We start from the raw sequence: 15,245 nt of genomic DNA, 5'->3' as shown, positions 1-15,245 counted from the left end.
TCTCTCTCTCTCTCTCTCTCTCTCTCTCTCTCTCTCTCTCTCTCCCTTCATCAGTGAGGTGGTGGCGAGTGTGAGCTCGGCTCAGGGAGTGTGTGTACGCGCCTGGATCAGGTGTGTGCTGCAGCAGTACCTGCACAAGAACACGGACGGCACGGAAAGCAGAGCAGGTGAGCCCATATGTGCCTCCTGAGCTGAGACTGTGTGTGTGTGTGTGTGTGTGTGAGTGAGAGAGACAAAGGGAGAGAGTTGAGTTGTCCTGGTCTTGGATTCCCTCTCTGCTTTATTATTTCTTACATCTTACAGGAATACTACAAATGTACAATACTTATGCACATATATACTCACGTGTGTGTGTGTGTGTGTGTGTGTGTGTGTGTGTGTGTGTGTGTGTGTGTGTGTGTGTGTGTGTGTGTGTGTGTGTGTGTGTGTGTGTGTGTGTGTGTGTGTGTGTGTGTGTGTGTGTGTGTGTGTGTGTGTTGCAGGCAGGACTCTTGATGAGCAGCTGTGTGAGTTGACCAGGCTTGTGCTGAGGCTGCCGGAGGTGGAGTCTGTGCTGCAGAGAGCAGGGCTGCAGCCCTCTGCTGTTAAACCTGAGCCCAAACCAGCACTCGCCGTCTTCATTAAGGTACACACACACACACACACACACACACAGAAAGAGAGAAATTGACACACACACAGATAGACAGACATTACCTGTAACTCTCTTATGGTTGAAAATACAAATGGGTGTGCCAGCATCATGTAGTGTACTCCACTGTGTGTATAGCCACAAAAATTCATGGATTTACCCCATCTCTCTCTCTCTCTCTCTCTCTCTCTCTCTCTCTCTCTCTCTCTTCCCCCCCTCCCTCCCTCCATCCCTTAACCCTCCCCCAGGCAGTGGGCAGGGTGTATTCAGGCCTGCAGCTGTTATCCGAGCGCACATCCATGGTGGCGCGGGCTCTGGACTACGTTGGCGACGTCCTCAAGTACATCAAGCCCTACCAGCTGAACAAGAGCCAGGAGGGCCTCCAGCTGTCCTACTGGGCAGTAGGTGTGTGTGTGTATGTATGAGTGTGTGTGTGTGTGTGTGTATGTATGAGTGTGTGTGTGTGTTTGTGCACCACATGTGGCACGAACCAGTGCGCTTTCACTCTTTTAGCACCTTGATGTTAGTAAAAAGCAGAGCTGGCAGTGGTTGGCCTCCACCGTGGGTGTGGGTGGGTGTGTGTGTTTGTGTGTGTGTGTGTGTTTGTGTTTGTGTGTGGCATGGCTGTGCCACCCTGCCTAGCCACATGCTCTGTGTTTTATCACCTGCGTGTCGTTGAATGCCAACACTGGCGTGGTGCCACCTGGCATCACAGAGAGCACCAACGGCACCCATGGCACTAGTGTGCTGTTCAGGAGGCAGGGCGGGCTCTTTGTGCGGGGCCTGATGTATGAGGAGAGGATTGGCTGGGAACAGGAGGTGGAGGTCAAGACAAAGATTGTGTGTGGTCAGGCCTAAGGGTGGGGGTGGACGTTGGTGTTGGGGTGTCGTTTGTGGAAAGGATGAGAGGGTTCTGCATAGAGAGATTATAAGAGAGTGTGTGTGTGTGTGTGTGCGTGTGTGCGTGTGTGTGTGTGTGTGTGTGTAAATATTTGAGCACACAAGACACAGAAAGAGAGGTTCTTGAAGGATGGTGATTGGGTGATTGACCTCTGTCTTCTCCTGTCTATCAATCTCTGTCTACCTCCTCCATTCCTTCTTGACTTCATCTCTCCTTTATCTTCCTCCTCACTCCTTCATGTACTCTGTCTCTCTCCTTCATCCTCCATCACTCCTTCCTTTCTCTCTTTTTCTTTCTATCTTCATCCTCTCTCCTTTATCCTTCCTCCCCATCCCATTCCCATCTCTCTGTACCTCTTTCTTCTCCTCTCCTTCATCCTTCCCTCTTCCTTTCCTTCATCCTCTCCACCTCTTTCTTTCTTTCTTTCTTTCTCCATCTCTCCATCCTCTCCTCACTCAGGCTGTCTGGTGAAGCACTGGAGCCCCCTGCTGGCCACCTCTAAAGCTCAGCAGCTGCTCTTCCGCATCGTCGACTCCCTGCTGCTCCCTCATTCGCTTTTCCAGCAGGACCCCCCCACCCAGGTGCTGTCTGCGCTGAAGGAGAGCCTGCCGCTCTACCTGCAGGTGAGAAAGAGCCCTGCCCTGCCCTGCCCTGCCCTGCCCTGCCCTGCCCTGCCCTGCCATCCATATGGAGGCCCGAGAAACAAACAGTCAATGCTCGTTGGTGCTGGGGCGCGACTAGTTACACCGCCCGTGCTACATTCGGGTCCATTTGCCCACGGGGGACCCGGGTTCGAGTCCGGCCCGGGTCATTTCCCCGATCCCACCCCATCTCTCTTTCCCACTCCCTTCCTGTCAGTCTCTTCACAGTGCTATCATAATGAAGGCAAAAAGCCAACAAAAAAACAAAACATTTACGATGGCTGGAATTGAGTCTGTAAACTTTGCCACTGCTGGATACAGCTGGGTTTTTTAATTTAATTTAAAGTACTATCATTCTGTCAGTTTAGTGAAAGGTGAGTCCTTGATTATAATCCAGTACACTTTTGTCGAATTTATTGAACTTCTCCTCATGGGCCTTTATTAGTATGCATGTAGAAAACATAAAACTTCAGGGTTTGTATGAAGTCCTTGCTCTGTAAATGGGTTACAAATCGGATCAGACTGATCGATTCACTATTCAAGCCAATCAGAAACGTTTCAGAAGCATTGGATGGAGTGTTGTGTTTGGCTGTTGAGTTTCAGCATCAAGCTAGAATCAAATATGTTTCTTTAATCAGTCTTCCTCACACATTAATGTAAATCCACCTCTCTTCTCTCTGATAGGGTCTTTCAGTGGCAGTGGGCGTGTCCCAGTCTCAGGGTGCGCATCTTAAACAGCAGCTGCGCAACGTCATCAGCCAATACCTAAGCCGTTTCCTCCCGGCCGCGCCGTCGATGGGCGCAGTGGCCAATCACCCGGTCCTGCTGGCTGCCTGTGAGGCCACACCCACGCCCAGAGGGGTGGGACTGAGGCGGAACATCCTTCAAGTGATCAGGTGTGTTCGCTTGAGCTTTGTTTCCCTCCGTTGTGGAGGTTATGGTTTCAGTGTGGTTTGTTTGTAAACAGGGTTACGGTGAAAACGCTTAGCCTGAATTTCATGTAACCCGGTGAAAACCTATAGCACAGGCTGAGAAGCAGATTGTAATTTCACGTCGGATCCACAAATTTAGTTTTACTTTTGCTGATGTTTCAAGATGTTGGTCTTGGAGGTCTGCACTCTCCAAGCTCTTTTAGTTTTACCGGTCATACAGGCAAGCACAAGAGAGCTTTACAGTAGCACTATTACCTGAACCACTACTACTTATATTATTATTATGGCCTACTATGTAGTGAATTTAAGTTGAAATGATCGCTAATGTCTGAAGTTCATATTGTAGCACTACACAATTCTGAAAGAAAAGCTTTGTTAAAAGCAGTTTTTTCTTTTTGAAGTGAAACTTTTCTAAGTCGGAGACTACATAATACTAATCCTCCTGTGGCTGTAGTGTGATTGTGACGTGAGAATGAGTGAGAGGAAACAGTGGCACTGCATCAGGCTTTTTTATGTGTGTGCTGTAAGAGTGTAACCAAAACCTTTTCACGCCTGCATCGTCTACCATTTGTTGCATCTAGAACTCAGATGGAAAACTGTTGAGGGAAAACTGCTAAGTAAACACAAAAACATAAGTGAGAGATATTATTTTACACATTTTTCACTTTTTGGCAAATTCAGTGTAAACTATGACACTTAAGAGATTTGAAGTTGTGGTTTGAGAGCTAATCAGCTTCCCGACAGTAATTTGTGACTCGGAAGGACACACACACACACACACACACACACACACACACACACAGGTGTTAAGAGTGCGGAGTGCAGTCATGCTGTTGTGACTGTCACTGTCGCTCTCTGTGGGCCGCACATCCTCCCATCTCCTCAAGTGTTTTTGTTTTGTAATAGGTGATCTCATTCTCTTCAGCATCCAGCATTTCACAATTTAAGGCAGAGAACTTAACAAAGACTAGCACAAAATATTTGCGTCTGCAATTCCCTGACCCTTTCCTCTCCAAATTTCAGACAAATGAAAATGACAATGTCTCCGTCTTTGTATTAAGACTAACCAACCGATAGCTTTTACCCTTAGCACTAATGTACCTTTCTGCAGCTTCACAGGTGTTAAGCCCCACCTTTAGGTGGCCCTGTAGGGGCTTCACAGGTGTTATGCCCCACCCGTAGGTGGCCCTCCATTGTGTTCAACCCAGCATGCATCACATCAAGTCAGATCCGCACAGATCTGCATGCAGACGAACACGCCTAGTGTCTTTAACATCACCTATCTGACATGTCTGATTTCAACTTCCTCCTTCCTGTCTCACAGCGACAGTTTCCTGCAGTTCAAAGGCCACGCCCCTCCTCCCCGACTGGCGGCCGTCCTTGCCTTCCTGTTGGAACTGCTGAGGCGGAGCCCAGACACAGACCCCGCCCTGCTGTCCCTCCCGCTGCCTGCCCTCCTGCGCTGCCTCATGCTGGTCAACGAGCCTCAAGGTGAGGGGGGGGTTTATTATGCCAATGTATATTTTTGGTCCTCAAACAGTCTCTAGTGACCGTAGTACATATGACCGGATGAGACATGATGTACATATATTTTACATATTTAAGCATTTCGTCCTGCATATCAATATCATGAGTCACACTAGTGTAACTATCTTTCTCTGACCAACTCTCTGGGGGGGGGGGGTGCTAAGGGGTCCTGTGGGTAACATGCCACCCAGTGTTTCCCATACATAGACTTATTTGTGGCGGCCCACCACAATATCAACATTGACCACCACACAATGATTTTCCAGGTTGTACTAAATTGTGCTTAAATCTGGTTAGCATCATAACCACGCTGCGCTAATTTGCTAAAAACTGTTGCATTCAAGTTAACTCTGCAAACCTACCACCACAAATAGAATTCAATTCTGTGGGAAACACATCTGTCTGCATTTCTTCTGGATGAGGCTTTCAGCGCCCCAGAAGTGACATTGGTAAAAAAAATGGATACTTCTGGAACGTGCAGCTGCACAGCTGGTGAAAAAGGAAGCGTTGACTAGAGTGATGGCTATCAGCTCCGTCTACATGTCACATGCTCAAGGTTTCTTGCTGTTAAAAGGGCACTTTTTTTCTTGCCATCATGGCCTTTGATTCCCAAGCAGGCTGATTCACCCTCTCAGCACCACATACACACCAGGGGCGCCACCTCACATGATTACATGACGCTGCAGATGAGTGGGAGCTAGAGGAGAAACCGTCTGCAATGAGCATTTCTCTCTTGCTCCTTTAGTTCCCACGCTGAAGCTTTAGTCATCATATCTCTCTCTCTCCTCTTTCCCCATTCACCCTCTACCCCCCCCTCTCTTCTTCTCTCCTTCTGTCTTTCCTTTCCTTTCTTTCTCCATCCACTCTCTACCCCCCTCCCCTCTCTATCCCTCTTTCTCTCTCTCCCTCCATCTCTTTCTTTCTCTCTATCCTTCCATCTCTCTCTCTCTCTCTCTCTCTCTCCCAGTGAGGCGGTTGAGTACTGAGGCTGTTCAGCTGGTGGTGGGGAGATGTGGCTCCTCGTCTGCTCAAGGCCCTTGCGACCAGACCGTCTCCATTCTCAGGTGTGTGCCATGCACCAGTAGACTCAACAAACACAGTTGCTGGAACACACACATGGGTTGCCTGGGGGCTGGTTTAGGTCCATACAAATGGTGGTTGTAAATTGTGTGTGTGTGTGTCTAATGCAGGACCTTTGTGGAGGAGAATGAGGGTGTATACGACCAGCAGATGTATGGCGTTCTAGAAGCCATATCGCTTGTAGACCGGAGTTCCGTGGAGGTTCTAATTCCAGTTCTGTCATTAAGCCTGAGAAACTTGGAACAGAAGAGAGGCCTGGGGAAAAACACCTCACTACGGTACCTCCACTGTCTGACCTCTAGCAACACACTACACGCCAGTGAAATATGCATATAGTACATGCATGTGTGCATTATATAGCCATGCAATGGGATTTGGAGTGATTTGTAATTTGTGTGTGTGCACATACATTATTTTATACTTTATACACCAATGTGGTGGGTGAGTGAGAGAGTGTATACATACATAATTTCATACACTGCAAACCCATGTAATGTGATTTGCATACTATGTGCCTTGTGTAGTATTGTTTTACACCCACTACACTAATGTGATATGATTTGTCTGTGTGTTACAGAAATGCCTACAAGAGGTTGCTATGCCAACTGGGAGAGAGTGGCCAAGCTGAGAGGGTCTGCTTGGATGCCGAATGATGTCCTGACCTTTGAACTTTCACACTGCCGGTCAGATGCCGAATGATGTCCTGACCTTTGAACTTTCACATTGCCAGTCATCACAGTTCCCTCGGGAAAAAGGTCGAGTGACACCCCTACTGTCAGTACACTACATCTCCATCCTACTCCTCCTCTGGGGGGACTGCTGCTGAGGGGAATGTATATTTTTGGTCCTCAAACAGTCTCTAGTGATCGTTGTACATATGACATGATGAGACATGATGTACATATATTTTACATATTTAAGCATTTCGTCCTGCATATCATATCATGAAAGTCACACTAGTGTAACTATCTTTCTCTGACCAACACACAGCTTCATGTGTCCATTCAGTTTGGTGTGTGTGCGCATGTTTAATGTATATAATGTATAGCTGCTGTACAGTCTATTGAAATATTATGTTTGTAAAGAGCAATAAATAATAAAGCAAAACAATATGTTTCTGAGTCATACAAGTGTTCTACATTACTCATACTGTTTATATGGGAAATTAGGGTGGGTTGGCAGGCACCTCACAATCCAGAGATGGCTTGATCTGTACTTAGGAATCTAGCTTACATCCTTTTATGTGTCAAAATACCTTACAATCCCTGAGATCATCTTCGCAATTGTTGATACAAAGACATTTGCCTGTTTTCAATGAAAAAACAGGCACTTAAAAACAGTAGTTGCTTCACTGCCGTGCTTTATTGATGTTATGTATATCTATAAAAATGTATTGGAATCACCTTAACACGGGAAGCATGAATGGTCATTTGTATTTTAAGACAACTGGACAACTTGAAGATGGCATGATGTAATCTCTCAGAATTGTTCAAAGACTTCTGTTGATAAATGTAAAGATTGCTATATTATGTGGCCATTGGAAACCACTTCACTGGTCCCCTCTGTCATAACACTGACATGATGGTTTAGCTAGTTAATTAGCAACGTTCCAAAAAGACGTGCTGGCAGACGGTTTTGGTAGCATCGCAACAATAAACACTTGACTGAAGCGCTCTGAAAATGAGGTTGAGGGCGCTGTCAGCGCAAAAAATGAGGTTGGTGGACACAGGCCCTTATACAGACAAGACACAGGTTGTCTTGGCAACCACAAAAAAACAGTAACATGACAGTTGTGTCACTGGACATTGACAGCATATGGCGTCTTCAGTGGCAAGCTCATGTCACTTGAGGTGGAGAGAGTTTGAGTAGAGTTAGTAAAGTAGTTGCTTGTTAGACACATTCAAAGAACTGATAGACAGCCTTAAATCCTGAGAACAGGTATTATTGTTATAATAATTATTATTACAAAAGCGCCTCCTCTTCAGTGAAGAGTGGACTCTGCCACACACAGTACATGCAGCCAGAGGAGGGTTGGAATGACTAGAGAAGCTCAGTAATGTCTGGTCCTTATGCAGTCCCAAGAGAAAAAAAGGCTTGGGGGAGGGTGTCCAGTGTAGTAAGAGCTCCGCAGTGGCTCAGTCCTGTGGGGTTTTTTCTTCTCTTTTTGCCTTTCCTCAGCTGGACTGTAATCTCCTGCTCATTACCATCAGCACATGCCTTGCCTCGTGTGTGTGTGTGTGTGTGGCGGGGGGTTGATGGTATTCAAATAGTTTTGCCTGATTACTCCAAGAAGAAGAGGAGACCAAGAGGGTGGGCAGGCGGGCACGCGGGGGGGGGGGGGAGAGAGCCTTTGTCACGGTGCTTCTGGACATGCTGGGACGACGACTGAAACTGCCCAGAGATCTGTAAAGACGGTAAAGATGCCGAGGACATCACAAAAAAAATCACAAAAGCCCTCTGTTGTTAGAAGATGCTAGGGCGCTAAGAGATACGGTGAGAATGGCAACACCGCTCACACACACACAAGCGTGACACTGGATACACACACCAGCAGCTCACAAAAAAGCCCTCGCTACAAGATCTGCAGTCTTAAAATTCTTCTCACTGGGGTTGTCTGGGCAATCTACCTGTTCATCTGTGCACTGTTCAGAAATGCTTGTCAAGTAACACTTCATACCACTGTGCCCTCCGTACATTGTAACTTATAACCATTAATTACAATCTAGCACAGTAATTATCATTGTATAACACAGCCATACTCAGTACTTATGCATGGTATATGTAAATATAACATATCAATAAATATGTTACTATTCTTAGCCACTCAGTAGGAGACACTGAGACACTGAACTACACTATATTGACTAGTGTGGTTGCAATGAAACAGGCACTGTTAGTAGTACATACACTTGGTTTCATCGGGAGACAGCTGGTATAATCTCAAATAGTGCATTAGTCATGAAGGGGCTTGACTGACTGCTTCTGGTGTTTTGACACAGTAATCTCTGATCTCCATCTCTGGCGTTTCTCCACAGAGATCCAGGGTCCAGCCTTGTGTCTTCTCTCTCCAGAAAGCAAAGCGCGTACACGCTGGACCCACGTGGTTGAATTACTAAGACATGTTGCCCAAGGGCCGTCGCGCCAGCAGCCTTCCCATAGGCTCTGGGCTCAGGAAGTGGGTTTGTGTTGGTTTTATTTGCATCTCGGTGTATTGAGGCAGTAGGAGATGTTCATAGTTCTTCATAGAGCATCTGATTTGTGTGTGTGTGTGTGTGTGTGTGTGTGTGTGTGTGTGTGTGTGTGTGTTAAAGCGTTCCTATCCTGTGATGAGGAACCTGTAGAGTCTGTAGGTTGGGGCAGGAGAAGTGGGGCGCAGGTAAGAAGCAGGTGGCGATCCCGTTGGAGGCGAAGGGCAGACTGGGACCGTAGAACACCTCCTCCGCCCCCTCGGTGCTCACATCCAGCACCTGCCGGACAGGTAGGGGACAGCACAGGTGAACATTGCACCACAGGAAAACATCACATCATTGTCACGTTCCATCACATTACTAAGGGTTCATATCATTTGTCTTTTTGTCCTTCCTCCCTTCCTCCCTTCTTTCCTTCTTTCCTACTTTCCTAACCCCTTCTTCTAATTAATGTTGTGAAAGAAATGAGGAAGGAACGATAGGAGGATAGAGGAATGAAGGAGAGACAGATATGAGAAATGAGACGTCCTGCTCACTAACGCATAATTTTCAAGAGAACTTACACCAAAGCCTAAAAATGTCATATGAACATGGACTCTTCCCACTTATTGACCCTGATAATGAGGTAATGTTTGATAGTTCTCAAGAAATGAATGAATACTTATTATACAATGCGTGAACAATCTATAAAAATGTATTGCCTGGTAGTTCATGTTAATTCCAGCATATAAAGGTCTTTTCTCGGTCTATCTACTAGTTTATTGTCGCAAAATAAATCCCTACGAACTTTTCACCTCTTAGCTTGGATCAATGATTGCACAATTCTGACTGAAAGCGCTTCCGCGTAGGATACTCTTGTGTTTCCTCGCATATCGGGCCTTCCACCTCCCTCCTCTCTCCTCGGTCTGCAATTAGATAAATGAAATATCCTCGATGACACTGAGCTTTGAACGATTTCCAGGGCACAAGCTGGAGGACCGAGGAGAGAGGCCGTATGCCAATAGAGCTTTGAGATGAAGCCTAAGACTTGTAGCCAATTAGACTCAGCTGGGTAAGTGAATGGCTGGAGCAAATATGTGGCAGGACTTTTTCCTTTCTTTTTTTTTTCTCTCTATTTTTTAAGTATATTTTTTGGCCTTTTTATGCCTTTAATGATAGGACAGGGAGAGTGACAGGAAGCGAATGGGAGAGAGAGCAAGGGTGGGATCCGGAAAGGACCACACTCAGGGCAACACTCCGGTCAGCCTTCAGATTGCTCACCTGAATGCAGGCTAACGGTTCATTAGTCCATATGGAGTAGCCTCCAACCACGTATATCCTGTCCTCGTGGACTGCTACCCCTGCCTCGTTCTGGCCTGAGTGGACACAATTAACATTTAATTCAATTCAATTCAAATAAACTCAATTCATTTCAACGTTTTTATTTCTAGAGCATCGGTAACTAGAAGGATCGTTACACAAGGAGGTTGTAGAAGACAGGTGTGTTTCTGATACACTCCTAACCTCACCTTACTGACGCAGGCTCTTTACACACACACACACACACATACATATTCAAACACACACACACACACACACACACACATACATATACACACATACATATACACACACACACACGTGTGCATATACAGTACACACACACACACACACACACGTGCATATACAGTACATACATGTACAGCACACACACACATAAAAACACCTGTAAGGAGGCTAAAGGGAACATTGTGTCCATTGGTCAGCGTCAATGTGGTAGCAGTCAATGTGGCACACCAGGATGTGGATGCTCATTGAATACACACACACACATATGCACATATGCAGAAACACAAATACAGACCTGTAAGCAAGCTAAAGGAACAGCGCGTCCACTGGTCGGCGTCGATGTGGTAGCAGTCGATGTTTCGCACCAGGATGCGGTCGTTGTTATAGTCCAGGTCGTTGCCGCCCAGTACGTAGAGCTGCCTCCTCACGGCGGCCATCACATGGTACACACGCCGCTGCAGCATGGGGCTACGTGCTAACCACTGGTCCTGAAATGGACACAAGAGGACAGGACAGACAGCAGAGAGTGAGAAGGAACCCCAGGAGTGTAGCTACAAACACTTTGGTTCCGAAACGCTATAAATCCATTTTTTGAAAAGTCATGTTATTTAATTGTGTATTTCAAGTAATATCAATAAAATTGCAGTTCTGTGGTTTTGATTGAGTAAAGATAAATCCAATAACAATACGCAACTACATTTCCACTGAAATTACTTGGAAAACAATATAGCATTTTGGAACCAAACTCTTCAAATATAGAGAAGACATTAGCTATGTATTTGTATATTTATAAGCATATATATTCAATATATTTACAAGATATAATTGTATTTTCATCTTTATTTGTGTCTGTTACTAGTAAGGTGTCGTGTCTGAGTACAGTGTATAACTATTTGGGTATCCATTGCTTTGTAAGTATAAACATTGCTGTATGTTTGTGAATGTATTTAAGTGTGTGCAAATGTACATGCACATTTGTGTGTGTGTGTGTGTGTGTGTGTGTGTGTGTGTCTTGTTTGTTTGGGTAGATGTGTGTGCAGTTGTGGTTGACTGTACGCATGCATGAGCGAGACAGGTTTGAGTGCATTGTGTGTGTGTGTGCGTGTGCGTGTGTGTGCGTGTGTGTGTGGAGTGAAGCTAACGGGTGGCCATCTGTTGAGGGTAGTGTGGGTGGGGGGTTGGTGTTTTCTGCCAGGTGAACGTGAAGCCCCTGTGAATACCAATGAATCTCTCTCTCACACACACTCTCTGTCTCTCCCTCTCACACACTCTCTCTGTCTCTCGCTCTCACACACACACACTCTCTCTGTCTCTCCCTCTCACACACTCTCTCTCTGTCTCTCTCTCTCACACACACTCTCTTTCTCCCTCTCCTCTCTCACACACTCTCTGTCTCTCCCTCTCACACACTCTCTCTCTCCCTCTCCTCTCTCACACACTCTCTGTCTCTCCCTCTCACACTCTCCTCTGCCCTCCCTGTATCTGTATCAGTATCTCCCTCTCTCTCTCTCTTCTAGCTTCTCTCTCTTTTCTTCTCTTCACTCCCCACTGCCCTTCCCTCCTCTCTCTTTCTCAACTCTCTACTGTTCTTTCTCTTTAATTATCTATCCCTTTCTCACACCCTCCCTGCCTCTATCTCACTCCTCTTTTTTTACTCTAACTCTCTCTCACTATATTCCCATTAACTGTTTTCTCTCTCCCTCCCCCCCTCTACCTCTCTCTCCCTCTATCTCCCTCTCTCTCCCTTCCTCAGTTCATCTGGTTGATCAGTAGAAGTTCACCTTTGTCTCCTTCAACCCAGGCCAGACCATATCATGTGTTGTATCTTCCACAAACAGTGTCTCTCTCATTCTCTCTTCTTCCTACCTGAAGAGGGTCGTACACCATCAATCTGTTCTGATACTGGGCTGTGTTTGTTACTCCGCCTGAGAAACACAAACAGAGAGAGAGAGAGAAAGCAGCATACTTGTGAGTTCATATTTATGAGTATTTTTTATTTTTTTGTGGGTTGTGAGTACTAGTAGATCTGGTTGACAATTACACATGTAATAATAATAATACCAGAGCACATTTTCAGGCTTTGTGGACCATGAAGACATATCACCGTATGTTAACGCACGGCTCTGCAAGACGATTTGGACAGATACATTACAACATAACAAACAAAGAAACAAAATTGCATATGGGAACTGGGGTTGCGTGGGATAACATACCTTTACCATTCAGACAAGAATTAATACATTACTCATACAAGTTTTGCCCAGTACAAAATGATACATGACCATACAACACAGTGCTCATCATATTAAGCCAGTATCAAAGATTTAGTGGGGATGTAAATATTTGTATAGATTGTTTTGATAGCTTCCTTCCTTTATGGTTTTGTCCAAAGAATGGATAGGTTTACAGTAGATATAATGGTTAACCTAGATAGTATGGGCCAGTGTAATGAAATGAATGATGTGTATGATGGTTTGGTTGTTAAGTGCTAAGTGTTTGTGTGTTAGGGTTGGGGTGTATACCTGACACCCAGAGTAGCCCATCCGCCACACACCCGGCATGGCAAGACAGCGAGCGGTCGAACGGCTGGACGAACATCCACTTGTTCTTCTTGGGGCAGTAGCGCTCGACGGACGGCAGCACCTGCCTGAGCTCATTGCGTCCGCCCACGGCGAATAGGAACTGTCCTAGTGCGGCAAGGACGAAGTGCTCCCGGCACGCCTTCATGGGCGCGATGTCCGTCCAATGGTCAGCGCGCGGGTCGTATCGGCAGGCGCTCCGCACCGCACACGTGCGCCCGTTGCTCTGCTCCACCTCGCCGCCCGCCACAAACAGGAAGTGACCCATGACGGCCACGCAGTGGTGGCTCCGGCCGGCCGGCATGGGTGCCAGCTCGCTCCAGTCCGAGCCCCCAGGCACGCGCGTCCCCACCCCCTGCTGCCCGCCGCCACCACCGCCTCCGTCCGTCTGACCCGTCCCTCCGCCCCCGACCCCTGTGCCCGGGGGGTTGAAGTAGCGCAGCTCGCGCACCCGGCTGACCTCCCGCTTGCGTCCGCCGGCCACGTAGAGGGTGAGGGAGCGGAAGCGCGGCCGCGTGCGGGCCGTCTGGCGCAGGGGCTGGGCGAAGGTGGCGCGCTGGTACTCCAGGGCCTCCTCCAGCAGGCTGGCGCGCAGGAGCGGGTGCCCGCGCGACGACAGGTGCTGCAGCGCCGACGGCGCCATCAGGCCGTAGCGCACGTGCTGGAGCAAGTCCTCGGCGTATTGGTAGCGGCAGTCCTGCTCCAGCCAACGCACCACCAGCTGGGGACAGAGACGCATGGGGAGAGAGAGGGAGAGACATGGGGGAGAGATGGGGGGGAGGGAGAGAGAGAGAGATGGGAGGGAGGGAGGGAGGGGGGAAGGGAGAGAGAGAGAGAGGTAGAGAGAGAGGGGGGAGGGAGGGAGGGAGAGAGAGAGGGGGGAGGGGGAGAGAGAGGATGAGAGAGAGGGAGATGGGAGGGAGGGAGAGAGAGGGTGAGAGAGGGACAGAATTAGGAGTAAGAGAGAAGGAGAGGGAGGGGAATAAAAAAGGAGAGGGGAAAAAATGGGGGGGGGCAGAGAGAGAAGAGAAAATATCCATAAAACAGATACTGTACATCCAAATACTGAGTGAGAGAAGAGACAGAGAGAAGAGATGGAGAGATGGAAAGAAAAAAGTAATAAATAGAGAGAAACAGGGAAACAAAAGTAACAGAGAGAAGCAGACTTACAGTGTGCAAAAGCCAAACAGAGAGAGAGAGAAGACAGAAAGCAGAGGAGAAACAGTGATGGAGTGATACAGGAAAGGAGTTGAAGGTGTAGAAAGAGAGGTGTAGGGGAGCTCATTAGTATTCCATGTGTGTGTGCATGTGTGTGTGTGTGTGTTGGGGGGAATCAGGAGATCAAACCGCTGTGAAAAGGATATTGTGCAAAGCTTGGCGGCTGAGATGGACAATGCGCATGCTTCCACATAACATAGATGGCTATTGTATTCTCACAATACCTTTGCTTAATTTCACACAGCTAGACATACACTCACTCACACACTCACAGTAACACAAGGGCACAGGTGTATCACTAGCCTGTGAAATAAATATGCAAATGGTTCACTGCACTCATCTTATACACACACAGACACACAGACACACACACACACACACACACACACACACACACACACAGCCCAGAGTAGGAGGAGCAGGACAAAGGCAAGCTAATTGAACTTGAGAGCAATCTGAGGATGTTTGGCAGCAGAGGCGTGCAAGTGTGGGCGAGATGGCCACAGATAAACGATCTCGCTATCAGCCACACAAAGTGGCTTTTAACACTATCAGCACACCGACAGCAAACTTATTACAGCAACACACACACACACACACACACACACTCATGCCTACAACCCTTTCTGTCACACACACACACAATACAGACAAGATACAAGAGCAATCACCGCATTACACAAAGACAGCAGGAAGGTCAGTACTTCTACACTGCATTCTTTCTACTGCTTCTGTAGAGTTTTCCAAAATGTCATCTCTGCATTCTTTATCTCCAAAACTCCATTAATATCTGTGAACCATTTTTACGCCATAGAGGGGGCATTACGACGCTATGCAAACCCTCACAATAAATGCAGCAACACCAAAGACCCAAGGGCATCATATTCAATGCATCATCTATACAGACACAGGGATTGCAGTCTGTCTAGGAAACATACAAGAGCAGTCAGTCTTGAAGCAACACACTCACCCGTTTATATCACACCCTTTCTCTGAAATG

General features: G+C 47.1%; 2 protein-coding genes across 2 annotated transcripts in view; one reads left to right on the top strand and one right to left on the bottom strand.

Moving 5' to 3' along the window:
* Positions 1-6,793, top strand: part of mms22l (MMS22-like, DNA repair protein) — a 24,589-nt gene extending 17,796 nt beyond the window's left edge. The window contains exons 19-27 of the mRNA XM_076279417.1: positions 55-167; positions 483-625; positions 880-1,036; positions 1,992-2,155; positions 2,858-3,069; positions 4,430-4,596; positions 5,600-5,696; positions 5,823-5,990; positions 6,290-6,793. Of these exons, the coding sequence (XP_076135532.1) occupies positions 55-167; positions 483-625; positions 880-1,036; positions 1,992-2,155; positions 2,858-3,069; positions 4,430-4,596; positions 5,600-5,696; positions 5,823-5,990; positions 6,290-6,365 (1,297 nt within the window). The 3' untranslated portion in view covers positions 6,366-6,793. The remainder of the gene's footprint in view (positions 1-54; positions 168-482; positions 626-879; positions 1,037-1,991; positions 2,156-2,857; positions 3,070-4,429; positions 4,597-5,599; positions 5,697-5,822; positions 5,991-6,289) is intronic.
* A 310-nt stretch (positions 6,794-7,103) lies between these two features.
* klhl32 (kelch-like family member 32) overlaps positions 7,104-15,245 on the bottom strand; it is a 35,565-nt gene continuing 27,423 nt past the window's right edge. The window contains exons 8-12 of the mRNA XM_076280191.1: positions 12,971-13,748; positions 12,315-12,373; positions 10,744-10,936; positions 10,161-10,255; positions 7,104-9,179 (exon numbers count right to left, since the gene is read on the bottom strand). Of these exons, the coding sequence (XP_076136306.1) occupies positions 9,018-9,179; positions 10,161-10,255; positions 10,744-10,936; positions 12,315-12,373; positions 12,971-13,748 (1,287 nt within the window). The 3' untranslated portion in view covers positions 7,104-9,017. The remainder of the gene's footprint in view (positions 9,180-10,160; positions 10,256-10,743; positions 10,937-12,314; positions 12,374-12,970; positions 13,749-15,245) is intronic.

Source organism: Alosa pseudoharengus, unplaced genomic scaffold (genome assembly GCF_046254945.1).
Source record: "Alosa pseudoharengus isolate Yale_2024_CS ecotype anadromous, Long Island Sound unplaced genomic scaffold, YU_APseudo_1.1 YU_APseudo_1.1_scf_12, whole genome shotgun sequence".
Lineage (NCBI taxonomy): Eukaryota > Metazoa > Chordata > Actinopteri > Clupeiformes > Clupeidae > Alosa > Alosa pseudoharengus.
The sequence above is the reverse complement of the archived record's forward strand: the minus strand, read 5'-3'. Positions and strand labels throughout refer to the sequence as shown.